This window comes from Salmo salar, chromosome ssa13 (genome assembly GCF_905237065.1).
Source record: "Salmo salar chromosome ssa13, Ssal_v3.1, whole genome shotgun sequence".
Lineage (NCBI taxonomy): Eukaryota > Metazoa > Chordata > Actinopteri > Salmoniformes > Salmonidae > Salmo > Salmo salar.
The window spans coordinates 54,410,200-54,428,082 of record NC_059454.1 but is presented as its reverse complement, the minus strand read 5'-3'; the positions used below and the strand labels follow the sequence as shown (position 1 = coordinate 54,428,082).

General features: G+C 42.9%; 1 protein-coding gene across 2 annotated transcripts; it reads right to left on the bottom strand.

Annotated features, from left to right (window-relative positions):
- Positions 1–2,221: 2,221 nt before the first annotated feature.
- LOC106567424 (PWWP domain-containing protein 2A) lies at positions 2,222–16,444 on the bottom strand. Of its 2 annotated transcripts, none has more exons than XR_006758596.1 (3): positions 15,268–16,444; positions 3,017–8,376; positions 2,222–2,695 (listed from the first exon to the last, which is right to left on the bottom strand). XR_006758596.1 is itself a non-coding variant. In XM_014136658.2 (3 exons), exons 1-2 carry the CDS (start codon positions 16,407–16,409, stop codon positions 6,477–6,479), a joined length of 3,042 nt encoding a protein of 1,013 aa, XP_013992133.1. In that variant the 5' UTR covers positions 16,410–16,444; the 3' UTR covers positions 2,222–2,695; positions 6,450–6,476. The 2 variants fall into 2 exon arrangements, 1 of the variants encoding a protein (XP_013992133.1); XM_014136658.2 differs by having other exon boundaries at positions 6,450–8,376.
- Positions 16,445–17,883: the final 1,439 nt, after the last annotated feature.

The following is a 17,883-nucleotide window of genomic DNA, read 5'->3' as shown; positions in this document are numbered from 1 at the left end:
TTCTCATGGTCTGAGAGTCCTTTAGGTGCCTTTTGGCAAACTCCAAGCGGGCTATCATGTGCCTTTTACTGAGGAGTGGCTTCTGTCTGGCCACTCTACCATAAAGGCCTGATTGGTGGAGTGCTGCAGAGATAGTTGTCCTTCTGGAAGGTTCTCCTACCTCCACAGAGGAACTCTGGAGCTCTTTGAGAGTGGCCATCGGGTTATTGGTCAACTCCCTGACCAAGGCCCTTCAAACCCAATTGCTCAGTGTGGGCCGGCCGGACAGCTCTAGGAAGAGTCTCGGTGGTTCCAAACTTCTTCCATTTAAGAATGGTGGAGGCCACGTAGTTCTTTGGGCCCTTCAATGGTGCAGACATTTTTTGGTACCCTTCCCCAGATCTGTGCCTCGACACAATCCTGTCTCAGCTTATTTCCTTGGACCTCATGGCTTGGTTTTTGCTCTGACATGCACTGCCAACTGTGGGACCTTATACAGACAGGTGTGTGCCTTTCCAAATCATGTCCAATTTAATTTACCACAGGTGGACTTCAATCAAGTTGTAGAAACATCTCAAGGATGATCAATGGAAACAGGATGCACCTGAGCTCAATTTTGAGTCTCATAGCAAAGGGTCTGAATACTTATGTAAATAAATGTGCTAAAATATCTAAAAACCTGTTTTTGCTTTGTCATTATGGGATATTGTGTATAGATTGAGATTTATTTTTATTTAATCCATTTTAGAATAAGGATGTAACATAAAGTGTGGTCTGAATACTTTCCGAATGCACTGTAAATAGCCTCGTTTCTCGTTCTGAAATTCTAATGCGAGTGGAACGGGTGTGGTTTCGTGACAACGATTAAGAGCAGCTGCTCACCGATTTGACTGCTCCAACGCAGTTACACCTCCGACACCGCCAAAACATCAGCTATGCAGGTGTCAGCTATCGCTGGTTAGCGCTTCATCTGTTTTAATCTAGGCCTAATGCTCAGTGGGCAAAGCTTAGAATGTAAGTGGTTGGAGTTACAGGTGAGAGCAACAACAAAAAAGGCCCTTAGGGAGGCAGGTTGGAGGTGGTGGATGGAGGGCGTTAAATGTGGGTTGCAACAAATGATGTATTTCAACCTTAGATTGCTGATGCTATGTATTGGTCGATGAGAGGCTTAGAACCCACCGGTTGGTCATATTGGGACTCAGAAGAAGCAATCCTCAATAGGAATTAATTTAAATCTACGGTATTTCAATGACTTATTATTGTTTTCAAGGACAAAATTACATTGATTTAAGTATTTTGTTGTTGTAGTGGGGATGTAAGTACTTAAAAAAAATGATACAAATAAAAAAAAATCTAAACATTTAATGTATGTTCAGCTCACATATAATTTGAAAGTAAACATTAAGGTGTCTGTAATAGGATAAAACAAATGTAGACATTAAGAAAAATACATTTGTTGTTCTATAGCTTTGGAGTGCCAACATGGAGGCACGGTTGCTTCAAAACAGCACACCCCTCAGTCATGTGTGTGAGTGTGAGAGATTGGTTGCAACTTCTTTTTTAAACTTTAACCAACATTTTGAATTTATCACATTTCTAATCTACTAACTTTCTGGCTGAACAGCTTTAAATATGTGACAAGACTGGGCTAGTACCATCCCCCCTGCTGGTGCAATGGACTTTGCAAGGGACCAGAAGGTCACAGGTTCTAATCCTCCCAATCACCTTTCTCAAAAAAGGTATAATTCAGCATATTAATGCAAATTTTTATTTTATTTTAAGACAAATATTGCTGGGTCTCCCGAGTGGCGCTGTGGACTAAGGCACTGCATCGCAGTGCTAGCTGTGCCAGTAGAGATCCTGGTTTGCCTCTTCCAAATCCGTACGGGAGTTGCAGCGATGGGACAAGACTGTACCTACCAATTGGATACCACAAAATTGGGGAGAAAAAGGGATAAATAAAACAAATATTGCCTTGAGTCGAGAGGGAATATTTAAAAGGTTTGATAATCCAGATCTGTTTACACTTCTAAGATATCTAGATACAACGTGTCCTTGACTACCTCCTAAGGTGGTCAGGAAGATCTGATCACAATCACTTCACTTCAAATGCGGACACAATCAGAATGTGGACAGGATCAGGACACAGACCGCATGTTAGCACCAGGTATAAACGGGGCTTGAGACACCAGTATTCTTTTTCAAGACTGCTTCAACACAACAAAGCACAGCCTTCTGCAAATGCACTGTAATAGCATAGCACATGCAATCTTTATTGCATTAATATAAATGTTTTACATAGTATTGTTTTTATTCATTTTTTTGTCTTTGCATTTCAAGATCACTGATCAACATACTAAAAACCCTGCAAAATCCTGTGTCCTGTCAACATGTATGTAATACAAATGTAATAGATATCTATAATGGTCAGAGTGCTCGTCTACTCTGCAGATGTCCTCACTCAAACTAAGGTCACATGCTTGTGGACATGGACGCCTGCTCAAAGAAATCAAATGGTATTCAGCATGATGGACAGGCCCAGAGATGGAGTAGGTCTGCAATTTATTATAAATATATAAATGTTCCTTCTTCCGATACTTAAATAAAAATAATTATATCGATGACGTCTCCAATTCTGGACATGTCCTTCCGTCCGACAGTCTCTCAACCAATGGCAGTGTAAAGGACCCATCAGCAGCCCTTCAGCGTTGTAGCACTGGAAGAGAAGACAGAGAGAGACATGAACACATCAGGGACCTTTTCATCCAAATCAGAGGGCATGTTCTTTCTGTTATTTGGCCTCAACAAAGCAGATTCAATAGGTTTTAGTGCATGCCATTAAAAAAAGCTTTTTTTTATCAAAGCACTGAGACATCGAAAACGGCAACGCTATGGTACATGACAGGAAGTGCACTCCTACAAATACTAAAATGTTCATTGAATAAAGGCTGTAGGTCAGCGCACATTAGTTAGCCAACAACACAACATTTTTGAGGGGCCTCCAGTGATCTTGAGTGAAATCAGGAATGAACCTTACGGTGCATTGTTCATGTTGCAATGGCGCCATTTCTGGGCTCAAGGACACCTCTAAGGCATTCTGGGACGGGTCCTGTGCGTCTCAATGAGGGATCTATACCTGAGTTCTGCTGCACGGATGCCTCAGCCTAGCAGGTTTCTGATTGACAGTGGTAAAACCAAGATAGACATCACAAATGAGTCATTGTAATCTGTGATAACGTTTTCAGCAGTTTGCTGGTCTGCCATGCATTTACTCTACTGATTATTCAAATGTCTTTGAGATTTAACGTAGTTAACCTTGAAATGCTGCTGCTGTGTGGATCGTCTCCTTTATTTACGTAATGTTATGTGTATGCTGCTACCGAACATGGACATATACACTGAGTGAACAAAACATTAGGAACACCTGCTCTTTCCATGCCAGACTGACCAGGTGAACGCAACTATCTCTTATTGATGTTACCCCTTTAATCCACTTCAATCACTGTAGATAAAGGAGAGGAGACAGGTTAAATATGGATTTGTGCCATTCAGAGGGTGAATAGGAAAGACAAAATATTTAAGTGCCTTTGAATGGGGTACGATAGTAGATGCCGGGCGCACCGGTTTGCGTGTATCAAAAATGGTCTACCAACCAAAGGATATCCAGCCAACTTGACAACTGTGGGAATCATTGGCATCAACATGGGCCAGCATCCTTGTGGAATGCTTTCAACACCTTGTAGTCCATTCCCTGACAAATTGAGGCTGATCTTAGGGCAAACAGGGGTGCAACTCAATATTAGGAAGGTAAGTAGCCTTTTCATTTGTATTTCAAACCAAAACATTACTTCTCAGTACTATTTCATTTACAAACAATTAGGAGGACAGAACCATCAAACTCCCCCTAAACGTTAAATTCCACAATGCCATTCAAAGATGCATTGCTTCAGATACACTGACTGACAGCCATTGAACAATGGCTTCTATTAGCATATGACGTCAATGTCCTAGATCTGTTTGCAGGTAAGAAAATCTGTTCAATAAAAGGAATGATTTTACTCCCCCCAAAAAATTCTCCACATTCAGCCCTTTCCTCTCATTGTTAATGTACCAATAGCCTCAAGTGGTAAACAGGGGCTTGACTGGCAAGTAGTTTTCTACAGGTCTGCTATTTCATAAAAGCCCCACAAACATTTGCAGTTAATGGCAGCTATTATAAAGACCACAAGCCACAATTTAAAAGGCATGGTCATAGTCAACTTAAAATGCCCCCATTTTAGTACGAGGGGGACAATAGAAATATCCCAAATTCCAAATGACCAATGTTTTTATTCCAGCTTGTTTCAAGGTGAAACTGAAGCCTTATAAATGGCATTGGATTTGTAGGTGTTAATGGAAGTAGGAGCACTAAAATGAAGACAACTAGGTAAGATTCTTGAAGTTGACATTTTATTTATAATACTTTTTAAAAACATCAGAAAACATTTACACAAGTATTCTTCAACTGTTACTTTTTCCAACAGTTTTTTCCCACCTATACAGCCTTCTCTGATCTGCAAACAGATGATGTCCAAAATAGAAGAAACAGAGCCAACCATCATAATACACTTTGTCTCTGCTTGTAACAATGGTCAGGTCAGTGTACTCTACCAAGCAATAAGCCTCTGATCTCTACCTGTTCGGGCCAAAAGGGCAAAGGTGAGGCGATGTTGGTCTTACTGTCTGTCCCTTAATATTTAGTCAGAGTGGATAGGTATGTAGGTAGGTAAATGAACAAACATCTTTAGGAAATGTAATTTGTCATTGGTAATGAAATGGTCAAATCTGTTCTGAACCCATATAATTACACAACAGGTGAGGTAACCTTTCCTCACCACCCTCCCCCAACTTCAGCCAAACAAAAAAACCTTTTTCCATTATTCATCAGAAAAATCCACTAAAAATAATTTGATACAGATTGTACTGTACATAATATATAAAATCAAGATTTGCAGTCGTATGAGATCAGCCAAGCAGTGAAGTGATAGAAGATCGAGTTCAGAAGCACCAAATAAAGTCAAACACATTCCAACTCAAATAGGGTTGAGTAACAGCTGAACACTGAGAACTCTGAGAAATCACTGAACTACTTAGTACAAGTCAACAAGACATGGCAAACCCATAGTAAAAGTTTTACAAAATAACTGAGAAAAAATTGTTCATCCCTGTAACGTGCCATACCACACGTATATGAGAGGAGTAACTAAAATGGCTTCCCTCTGTCAATGCTAGTTGATTCTATCATTTTCATAGTAAGCCAGCGCTCCATCAACTAACATCTTTGTTTAAAATGTCCCGATGCAGACAATTCAAATCAGTGATTTTAAAACAAATTGGGCATCATTCTATGTATAACAGCATGCAAAATCAAGGAGCTAGATAGGAAGACCAGAGAGTAATAAAACAGTCTTGGTTAACTGAGGAGCATAAGGTATAGAGACTACAGACAGGACAGAGTCAGATGAGGAGAGAGAAAGGGGGAGAGGTGAGGTGGCCCAAGGGGACCAAATGATGTAGCACTGGACAGGTATGAGGGGGGTGGATGTGCCCACTGCCCGGTTGAGCGGGCACACTCTCAGTACTGTATTTACTGCCCTGCAACCATCTCTGTTTTCAGAGAGGATTAGAAACAGGGCACCATCCTCCTCTCACCGGCACTTGAGGTGACTTTGGCTTACAGGCACATCCTCACAACCCCAGCTCAACTGTCTGGAAAGCCCTAGCTGGCAGTGTGCCACACGGTGATCAAGAGCTTACCGGCCCGGCAGCCAGCTCCCACAGCCAGTCAGCTCTGACTGTGTCTGAGATACAGCAGGTACCTAAGCCCCTATGACTGCTCGCTCTTCAAATCCACCAGGGTCCACTTCCTCGTCACATCACAGCTACAGTACATGTCTTCCACCAGCACAGATACATCATATTTACTGCTGCTTAGATCCTGTAACTTTCCGTTCACAGTATCTGAGACTGAACCGTTTGTTGCATAGACTAAAAGAAATACACTTTTTGTCTCTTAAGATTTTGACAATTGGCAGCCAATCAAGCAGACCTATGAACCATGGTGTTAGAACATAACATAAGCTTCTTTGCAAATAGAGTGAAACTTAAAGGCCTCAAGATAAGGAGAATATTTCAATCGCCAACCATTCTGTAAAGAAAAGTTAAAAATAAAACGACCAGATTTCCACCAATTTGGATAAATAAGTGAAATTTGATAAGGATGATAAAATAAAAACACACTGCCATTTTTATATATGCAGTAATGTGTATAACCCCAACCCATTCAGTCCCTTTTTGATAAATAGAAAAAAAAAGAGGTGTCCTGGTTGTCTGGCCTGAAATATTTAGTTTCTTTCTGCCAGGAAGGTGAAGGGACATGGTAGGTGACTAGCAGGGGAGGGGAAGGGGGGAGGGGGGGCATGTTTGCCTACCTTTCCTTTTCCCCAAAGCACACCACCTCACGTCTCGAATTGCGTAAGCAAGGCGCGAACCTCAGGAGTGAGCTGCTTGGCAGCCTTGGCTGCCTCTGTGATGGCTTTACGGTACAAGCCCTTTCTCTTCTTGTCGAAGCGTGACTGGAAGCTTTCTAGAAAGGGGGCGACCTGTGCAAGTGCCAAGAAGGAGGTGGTGGGTGAACCGAACCAGGCGACACGGGCCTCCTGCCTGACTAAGAGCCCATTATCTTTGCGGCTGATCTGGATGCCTAAGACACGGGCTGGCCACCAAGGGAAACCATATATTTTGGCCCAAACGATGTCCCCTACGCAAATGCTCCTGCCGTCCAGAGAGACACACTTAGACACATTTTTGGAAAACACTTTCTGAGATTTACGAGGGGTTTTCTCTTCCGTAGGTGCAGGCGAGGGGTCAGTGACTGCTGAGGACGTGCCAGGGGCGGGGGGCGAGTGCAAATCACCGGGAGGGGGAAAGTCAAAGGTCTCGGTGGAGCTACACTCTGAGTTTGAAGACTTTAAGTCATCTGCACTATCAATGCTGCACATGGAGGTATTAGAGGAGTCAGGCTGGCTGGGGTTAAGGGTCATGTACACCACAAGGTTGCCAGCCTTGCTGCCGCGCGTCTCCCGCCTCTCCTCCCGCCCCCCCTGCTCCTCTGGCTCCACCTTGGGGTCGCTGTGCTCCGTGGCTGTGAGGGGTTCCACTTGGGGCTGGGATTGAGTCTGAGGACTGAGCTCAGGTTCTGGCCCTTTATCTGGACCCTGGTTTTCAGCAGCAGTGGCCTCGCCTGTGGAGCAGGAGGAGGAGGAGGAGCGCGTGGAGGTGCAGCGGGGCGCGCCTGGCTTTGGAGGGGACAAACGGCCACTTCCCGGCACTTTCTCGAGGCAAGGCGGCTTACATGTAGAAGAGTCATTCTCTTCATTACGGTACCTTTGAGGCTTGATGCGCATCCTGGGTGGGAGAGGGGTGGCGTTGCTTGGTCCCACCCCGCTGATCTGCTGCAGCCGTCGGGTGAAGTGGACCTTCTGGTGGGCGTGGGCCTCCTGCAGGGCAGCGGCCCTCGTCATCGTCTTGGCGTTGCCACTGCTACCAGTGACCACTGTAGTCTCCCTCTGCCTCTTCTGCGCCTTGGCCAATTTCAGCACCTCCCGTGCCTTGGAGTGATCAACATTTTTGCTCTGCAGCACTTTCTTGGCATTGAGCTGGACTCTGGAGCTGCTGTTGACCGGTGATGTTGTTGTGGTGGATGTTGTCCTCAGAACCCTGTTCCCTCCAGCTCCGCCCTTCACCTGGCCCAGAGAAGAGGAAGAGGAGACTCGTATCCCTGAGGCCTGTCGTTTGGACACCTCAGCAGCATGGCGCTTCTCCTCAGAGCGAGGGTCATTACGCGGCCGCTTGCTGACAGTAGCTGCACTGTCGTTGCGTCTCCGCTTGGCGTCCTCGCCCCTAGAGTCCGACACAGGGCCTCTACGTGGCTCCCTCTTGTCCACGGTCATGACAGTCCCCTTGCACTTGTCACAGAGCACCTGGCGGGGCCGCAACTTGATGGCGTTCATGATAGAGGTGGGCTCCTCGCGATACAGCCTGCGCTTGGGCCGCTTGATCTTGCGGGGGGGCGGCTGAGGTAACGACTGGTTGTAGGTGTCCCTGATGAACAATGGTGGAGGGTAAGGGGCTCCCTCCTGAAACAGTGGCGGAGGTTTTGAAGTCCATGGGTTAAGCTTAGGCTGGGGGTCAGGGTTTGGTTCGGGGATTGCGACAACTTGGCTGTCAGGGTTTTCCTGGACTGGCTTTTCCACCTTCTCTGGCTGGAATGGTTCTGTCTTTAGCTGCATAGATTCAGGTTTATCCTTGTATTCTCTCTTTGGGAACACAGTGATTGGAATTCCATAGGGTCCAAACCTGAGAAGAGAGAATTTAGAGGATTTAGAAACTGTGGATAACTATAAAAACTCTAAACTTGTTTTTTGTCTTGTATTCGTCAAAGATTTCATGCTAATTCAAGATGTTTCTCATTTAGGCCTACACTGATTTCCTAAATGTACAATCTAAATCAATTAAATCCTGAACATTCAAAGAGGAAATATTAAATTAGTGTTGCAAAAGATCAAAGAAGCTCCCACTGCCTAAAACACAACATCACCATAGCTAACTAGAGTGCACAAGGCCCTACAAACAAAGGAAAAAAAACAATCCTTGTTTACAATATTAATGCTCACCCTCCAGCTTTACTCACTAATGTTTTAATACGGCAGATACAAGTGAAGGTGGCAGCAGAAAGTCCATGACTGTGTTTGTCAAACCCTACCTTATGAATTTGGGATCAGAAGTAACTCTTGGGTTGAAACTGCCACACATTTCAACATCTATTGGGCTGTGTTGATACAGGAAGAGCAATTCAGATTTTTATTTTTATTTTTTACACTAATTGGTCTTTTGACCAATCACAGATCTTTTCACATCAGATATTTTTCAGACCTGATCTGATCGGTCAACAGACCAATTAGGGAAGAAAAATCTGAATTGCGCTGCCTGTCTTGTTTTCTCTATTTGACTGAGTGTTCCTCAAAATGAAATTCCAGGAGGTGTAGAAATGTGGGCCATGCAAAGCAAACCAGACATAGCGTATATGATAATTTACTTTCCATGAAGCAGGCCTAGCCTAAATTCAACGCTACCATGAACCAAAAACAAACAAATCTGAATAAGCCTACAAAAAGTTTCAGCGGTGGCTATTACCATGGCAGAAATATATATATATATATATATATATTATTTGTTTACTTTTTTATCCCAGAAGAACCCCAATACACCTTGACAACTTCAGCTCAATCAAAATCTTAAAACTGCCGGCCCTACTGAACATTATCCAGATACTATAGGTCAAGTGGTTCAACTACCACTACATAGGCCTAGTTGAGCTAGTTTCTAGGCTGAGATATAATATGCAGTACAATATGTTTCCTACCAGAGCACCTCCTAAAACAATCCCCATGTTACAGAGAGATGACAGAGCTATACAGAGATAGATGGCCTTGGGTAAATGTGTCCCTATGCTGCATTAGTGAGTGCATCAAGCGCAAATACAGGACAAGATTTATCATGCTAACTCTACTGGACCAAATGCTAACTCTACTGGACCAAATGCTAACTCTACTGGACCAAATGCTAACTCTACTGGACCAAATGCTAACTCTACTGGACCACCCTTCCTCCCCTTTGGAGAACAAAACAATGGATCAATAGCTAGGTTACCATCCAACTGGCGACATTAGAAAATATGAGCATTTACCCACCAGTGGTTTTTCAGCCAAACATCAGTGCGTGATGACGTAGAGAACAAAAAATGTATTTTTTTTGCTTAAGTTTTCATGTACCGAATAAAAATCTAAAGTTCAGTGTGTTTACATCCCATTTTCAACTCGACCAATAGTTTTCTAACAAACTGTTGCGTTAAATAGCAAATGTGCCTACTCTGGTCTTCGCATGTGCTCTCTATCCAACAGCTCGCATACACAGTGCGGGTAGGCTAGTCTACATGATGAGATTCTTATGGATAAGAGCAAGAATATTTGTATTTGTCAAGCAAGTGCAACGTCAATAAAGATGTTTTGGGAAACAGCTCTGAAATGTAAAGGTGCTCTTATGAAGGTTCTAACAATGAACTGACTAGTCTCCTGACTAGTCTCTCAGTCGCTGCTGCTGAAAAACATCCCCACACCCACAGGATGGTGCCGAGTTTCCTCCAGACGAGACGCTTGGCATTCAGGCCAAAGAATTCAATCTTGGTTTCATCAGACCAGAGAATCTTGTTTCTCATGGTCAGAGTACTTTAGGTGCGTTTTGGCAAACTCCAAGCGGGCTGTCATGTGCCTTATACTGAGGAGTGGCTTCTGTCTTGCCACTCTACTATAAAGGCCTGATTTGGTGGAGTTCTTCAGAGATGGTTATCCTTCTGGAAGGTCCTCCCATTTACACAGAGGAACTCTGGAGCTCTGTCAGTGACCATCGGGTTCTTAGCCACCTCCCTGACCAAGGCCCTTCTCCCCCGATTGCTCAGTTTGGCCGGGCGGCCAGCTCTAGGAAAAGTCTTGGTGGTTCCAAACTTCTTCCATTTAAGAATGATGGAGGCCACTGTGTTCTTGGGAACCTTCAATGCTGCAGGTTTTTTTTTTGTACCCTTCCCCAGAGCTGTGCCTTCGACACATTCCTGTCTCGGAGCTCTATGGACAATTCCTTCGACCTCATGGCTTGGTTTTTGCTCTGACATACATTGTCAACTGTGGGACCTTATATAGACAGGTGTGTGCCTTTCCAAATCATGTCCAATCAATTGAATTTACCACAGGTGGACTCCAATCAAGTTGTAGAAACATCAAGGATGATCAATGGAAACAGGATGCACCTGAGCTCAATTGAGTCTCATAGCAAACGGTCTGAATTCTTATTATTTTTAATAATTTTGCACATTTCTAAACCTGTTTTTGCTTTGTCATTATGGGGTATTGTGCGTAGCTTGAGTGTTTTTATTTCATCCATTTTAGAATAAGGCTACAATGTAATAAAATGTGGAAAAGGTGAAGGGGTCTGAATACTTTCCCGAATGCACTGTAATCAATAGCCTAACTGTTAAATGTGTCTGGCTTTATAAAATTATAGAAACTGAAAACGCAGGCCACGTAGTATTTGTACTGTCCAGAGCTAAAAGTAAAACTGGACAATGTGTCAGGCTACGGCCTTTTGGAGGGCATAATATTAAAAGTCGAGGTTTGGGATGCTTGTACTCAATTACTGCGTACATTCAAACTTTCAATCTCTTTAAATGGGAGGGGATGTGTGCGGTTCAAAATGTATTGTTTCTCTGGCAGTTACATAAGGGCAATTCCACGTTAATGGAATTATGCTTTGATTCCATTTTTTACCACTTTAAAATGTATGCCAAACAAAAACCATTGATTTCAAAGTTTAATGAACCATAAGTCTATGCACAAGGACTCCTTAACAATTTCCACTGAAAATATTACAAAAACGAATTTAGTGGATAGATGCCGATGCAAACTTTGGTAACGGAATTTAGGTAAAATCTCAATCAGGATTTTATGCAAACCCGTTTCAAAGATGTCTGTAAGTGAAGTGGATTTACACCCGGTAAAGGAACACATCATGGGTCCCTGATCTGTAATAGCCAGAAATGCATAATTATGGATATGAATGTTATTCTCAGGGGTCGCACTAAAAAAGATAGGCCTATTTCTTAATACGTTATTTTGCTGCGTTTTGTAAACGCTGATCTAAAATGCTTCATATTGTAATTTCTGCTTGGCATCAGACTCATTTTGTGCTTCAGTTGCACTTCTCCACCTCTGCTTCAGTTGCACTTCTCCACTCGGAAGAGAATCCACAAATGGGCATTCTATCAGCAGACAGCGCTGACCAATGTGTAGCTACTTTTCTCTGGTACTTTTCTCTGTGTAGCCTACTTTTCTCTGGTAAAATGCAAAATTAACATCAAGCAAAACATTAGGAAATGTAGCTGGCTACATTCTTTCTATGATAAACATTAGAAATGGCCATGCATCGTTTTTTTGCCAAAAAATGACTTGCTTTTTCATTGTACGCTCATTTACTTGTGACTGTTAGCCAAATAGCTTTGCACTTCTTTTGTCACCTGATGAAAATGAAGCTATTTTCTGCACAAATGTATTTTCTGTGAAGGAAAACTATAGTTGCACATCCCTGATTACTCTATTGAAGTAAAACACTTGACTGTCAATATAAAACGCAGGTGATATGATTTAAAACGCAGATTTTTTTTGATGGGCTGCATTTTCAAAATGCAGATTTCTGAACTATTAACGTGACCCCTGATTCTCATGTTTAATAAGTTTGGACATCACAGCTCAGCAGAGCACAGTAGAGTACATTGCAGTACAAAAGAGCAGAGTAGGGTTCAGTAGAGTGCAATAAAGTTCAGTAGAGTACAATACTATACTTTACTGTATTGGACTGTATTCTACTGTGCTGTATTGTGATCTCTACTCACTGTACTTTCCAAACTTGTGAAACATATGTCTATGATTGGTCCAGTCAGTCTGTGGACATTACCATCAAGGTCAGGGTGGACTGACCAAATTTGAACTACTTTTCAACTTCCATGGACATCCGGTGTTGGTCGGTGCTAGGTGGGTTAGGATGCTGGTTACAGGGGGGTCATGGGTAGGTGTCAGTAAGAGCTGGGAGAGGTGACATTAACTGGAGAGTAAGAGAGAAGGGCAGAAAGCGAGGAAAACGGGAGAGAGGCAGGGGTTGTCCAGACTCACTGTTGTAACACTCTTGGTTTGACCACCAGACGACAGAAGGAGAAAGAAAACCGTTATAATGCCAGTGGAAGAGAGGACAGTAGCAGGTGACCCAACTGTGGTTTGTGACTATTATGATTTCCTATCGTAGCCAATTCAGTTGCAGTAATTACGTTACATATTTTTTGGTAAATACGTTACCAATTTTAATGACTTAATTCATAAACAAAATCGATATCAGTAAAATACTAAATTGGTAGGTTTACCATTACTTGTTACTTCTGTGAACTTTCATTATCCGAAATTACAAAATATCTTAAATGTGCATTTTTGGTAATGGAATTACAAGGCAATATTTCTTAAACTTGCAGAAGGTAAACCATTTCTCCAAAACTAAATATAAGTGTTGATATTGTCAGGGTTTTTACAATAACATTTTGTTTTGATGTATTTTCGATACCTTAAGACTTTTTCGGGTAGGTAGTTGTTTTCCAAGACTCCTTTTCCATGTGCCTTTACTTATGTCTAATTTAAGATTTAAACATTTTTGAAAAATGTATCCATGCCTTCATTTCCCAAAAATATAGACTTAACTTTCATTTGACATGCTCCTATGAATCTTTTCGATGGAAATGCGCATAAGCAAGTAGCCTACATCTGTACCTGCATTAATATGGCCATGAGCCCCTCCATTGCTACTTATAAACATCCTTGAAACCGTAGAAAGATGCAGATTCCTCTGACAGCCAAAACCAACTGTAAAATTGCACTGGAGAGTTAAGGATTAGCGAGTGTCTCACTCTGATCACAATGAATGAAACAGCCAAGAGAAAGAGGGGAACATGCCTTTCCTCACCACTGTCTTTCCTTTGCGTCACAGCTTCTCATAGCAGCCTCCTTATCAACCAACACCTTTCATTAACACACAACCACCATCTTTTACTTCCTAATCAACACCAGGTGACTGTCAGCTAGGCAAAAGGTTGGCCTGGTCCAGAAACATCAGCTGGCCTCTTCCCCTTGGCACTTCATAGATTTGAAATAATTTGATAAGTATACAATATGGTAGCAGCTCCAACTTTTCCACTGATAGCAACAATATGGTGGAAATTCCACCCATCTATCCTAACACCCATCTTTCCAGATGCATACACCTAAGTAGGGGACGGGTAGAGTAGATATTTTAGGACCAGGTCGATGTCTAGCGGCGAGTTAGTCTGAACCGAAGACAGCGACTCATCTCTCATCTTGAGCACACATCCAATAGGAAAAACAATGATTCCATATGACCTATGCTATGGAACACACTCTGGCAAATCACAGGCACAAGGCCTGCACTCAGGGGACTGTTGGAAAACAAAAGCCATAAACCGATCCCTTAGACTCAACAATGAGGATCTAAAAATGGAGTATTTTGTTTGTAGAGAGGGGATGGTGTTGATTATCTACAGTACTGTAGAAAATGTCGCAGTAAGGTTTGAGTGGCCTCCATCTTGTCATTATAATGAACCGGCCATTGTTCTGGGGATCACTGCTGCTCAGGCTCTTATCAAAGCAACTTACACTAACGTGGCTTCCAAGTTATAGCATATTCTACCATGTATTGATAACCTATATTAATAGCGTATATGGTATAACACCAGAGGGATACCTTGAAACGATATGAAGTCCTGAAGAGCAACTACACAATGAGCAGTAAGCAGTTTGTGAGGGGAAACTAAACACAACAAGGTGTTGATCGTGTGTACAGATGTCATCTTTGCTAAACATAATGAAGATAGTCAACATAGTCACCAGGCATGTCAGCAAGTTTAATTATGACCCAAAATCTAGACCTGCAGATGATAAAGGGAGGGTTGGAGGAAAGGTGTTGATGAGACGGGTGACAAATTACAAGAAGGATATTAGATAGAATCCGAGAGGGGTTGTTGATAGTGGCATAATGCTACATGACTACTCTACCAACTGCAGCATTCTCCTAAGTATGACCTTACACTAGACTGAGCATGTGATCATCCTCTCCAGCTGACCTCTGATATACCTGGACTTTGTAAATAGAAACATCAAGTTTAGCTTTGTAAACTGAAATGACAATCCGAAAGCACTGCCCACATAATTGGGGATAAGAGCAGTTCCTCTGTATTTTTGTGATATGTTGTCAAACTAGAGATCACCATGGTAGCTTGACCCCTCGACCCCTGGCAAATGTAGAAAACTATCTGTTTAGGTCAGGAGGCAGGGGTTTGCAAAGCACAAGGTCCTTTACTGACAGCTGACAAGTCGGAATGAGAACACACCACATCTTTCAGGTGTGAATTGTTGTATAATTTTGTATGTGCATAATGTGCAGTGGATGTCAGTGGTAAACAAAAAGATGTGGTGTGTTTCCAGAAGTAAACTAATGGACAGAAAAGTCTTAGGAAGTTACATAGAAAAACAAATGTGGTATAAAACTAAAATATAAGAGACATTTCCGAGAAGGATTATACTATACCTTTTAGAGAGGTCCATCAGAACCCCAGAGAAGATCTTCTCGCCTAACCGAAAGGACACCACCAGTGCGTCGTCGATGATGTGATCCAGAGATACTCGAACTTCGGAACCAGGTATCAGATTGTCCACTGACTCGGACTGTACCTCCTCAGTTTCAGCAACGGGCATGGGGTGAGGGGGTTTCATTACGGTCTCGCTCTCGTGGAAGTTCGTTTCCAAACTCCGCTGTCGTGAGCACGAGTCCCCAAGTTCTGCCGAGGAGGGAACCTGACCCACTGCCATTACAGGAAGCTCGGGACTCGGAGAGTTCTGGTTTGTGATGCTCGAAAAGTCATAAATGTATCCAGTCTCCATGGGTGTTCCAAGGAGTCTCTCCGTCTCTAGAACTGGCGGAGAGTCGACGTGTTCTATGGACTGGGGGTGTTCAAGAGAGGCATCTTCCGAAGACTCGGCCTTGTACTCGGTACCAGAAGGAGCATCATCTGCTGATTCGGGCTCCAGTTCTGCCTCGTGGGACGGTTTGATTAAAGCTCTATAGTCACACTCGATAATAGTAGGTTGGGTTAATTCTGTGTTTTGATAGTAATTGATCATGGGCTCTGCTGGTTCTGCCAACGACAGCCCAGCCTCCGTAGTCACAGGATGCGCAGGGAACGAATGCAAAAAGACCACCGATGGCTGTGAATCGGAGATGGAGCTATTCTGATGGCAGGCGTAGGGCTCGTGCTTACTGAGCTCGTTTGCAGGATCAACATTAGGCGAAAAAAATTGTTTCAAACGTTCTGCCCTCGACATTGTGTATTTCGAACCATAGCCCTCGCGAGAATGGTTATCGGTATTTTCTACGCCGACCATGAGACATCCTGTATCGATGTGTTCATCCTCTGCACAAGCAGCGAGGACTTTTCCCGCGGCTTCTTGGTCTGGCCTGCTCACTAGCTCCATTTGGACCTGGCCGCATTCCTGAACTGCATCCCCATCCTTGAGTTGGTGAACAAGGTCTATTACTGGCGCGTACTGCTGCGTTGCATCGGAGTCGAGTTTGGCCCCCGGCACAGCTGGCACCGGTTCGTGCTCACCACAGTCCCCCGCTGTTGTTGTTGATACCGCAACAGCTCCTGGCTCCGCAGCCACGGCCGCCATTTTCTTTCCGCTTTGCTTCTACGGCCAGGTCCCGTCCTCTCCCTGTGATAGCACTAGAGCCCGCCCACTTGAAAGCCAAGAACACTTGATAGGCCAGCGAACTATAAAGTTGTAGTTGAGTTGTCAATGTCCACGTCATTCAAAGGAAACCCTGGAAACACTTTTGTAATTGGCTCTCTTTGTCTAACCTTAACCTAACGTAGCAGGCAAAAAATAAAACTTTTGTGAACCTTTTCCACAAGGGGCGATATTGTATTGTATTTCAAGAATCAGCGAGGTTCAAGCAGAGATGTTAAAAAATGTAAAGTAGGCCTATATTGATTTTGGACCTTTTGTCTTTGGTCCTAGTTCTATCCCTATCCTTCAAACATGTTGTCTGGGCAACACTCAATGCATTGCATTTAACACTTATCAGTCACTTCAAATTCGTCAGGTGGTGACTCACTAGTATAAACTATGTATAACTGTGTCATTATGTCTCATATGAGGCAAGAGAACACATTATAGAGTAAATGCATATAAGGTTAATTATCTTAACCTGCTGCTTAAATTCTCCTAACCTGCTACGAAAAAGTAACGTCTGGTTGTAGCTCTATCTATCTAAGTAGCAGTCCAAATGACGACGAAAACAACAACAAGCAGAATGAATTGCTTAGGTCCTTGCCATAGCCTTCAGCTTCACGATTGCTGACTGGTCTGGTGCAAGGCTTTATAAGGCTTTAAGTCTTAGGCCACAATTGCACATTGCTATTTCATTCTCACATTATATTTGTCTCCTTTAGAAACCAAGCTTACCAGTAGGTATATGTATACCACAGTTTCTAAAGATAGGATCCAAAAACGAGGGGTCATATCAGTTCTACCATTTACGTCTGCATAAAAAGTGTATCTGAATGGATAAATTCTATAAATATAATGCATTGCTATATATCCCTTATCCATATTATTCAATGAATATTTTACAGGATTTTTATAGCAGTACCAGCAGTGTCTGAAATACACCCCTGATATAGATCTTGGCCTATAGCATACACTCCTAGGCCTAATGTGTTCATAGCGAACTTTTGACCTGAGTTTAGGGTGGTTCCTCTGAAAAGCACTGTCAAAGCATCTCAGCATGAAATACCGTTGGATATTATATGGGGGTGGATGGAAGATAATAGTATTACTTGACAAGGCAGCTGAAACACATTTTCAGTTGAGGAAGAGCATTTGTGTTACAGGTGTGTCCTTTGTGTGAATTAGAGATTATCCATAAGAGATACCGTAGTACCCCTTTTGAGAGTACCACCTTACAAAAATGACTTCTGACAGAGAAAGATTGTATGCCATTTGTCATTGGTAAGGGGTACTTAAGTAGTATGGTGCACTATAAAAGTTGATGTTTCAGTGTGTTTTACACTCTTCAAACTGATTCCACCCTCGGGGAGAATAAAATGATTTAGCTATGTGCTGAAGGACACTGTTGAGCAAA

Bases quoted from the DNA above. Each gene is read 5' to 3' on its own strand.
- LOC106567424 (XM_014136658.2), bottom strand. From the start codon at position 16,409: ATGGCGGCCGTGGCTGCGGAGCCAGGAGCTGTTGCGGTATCAACAACA. The intron at 8,377-15,267 runs GTATAGTATAAT...CTCTCTTCTCAG, and splicing joins CTGATGGACCTCTCTAAAAG to GTTTGGACCCTATGGAATTC.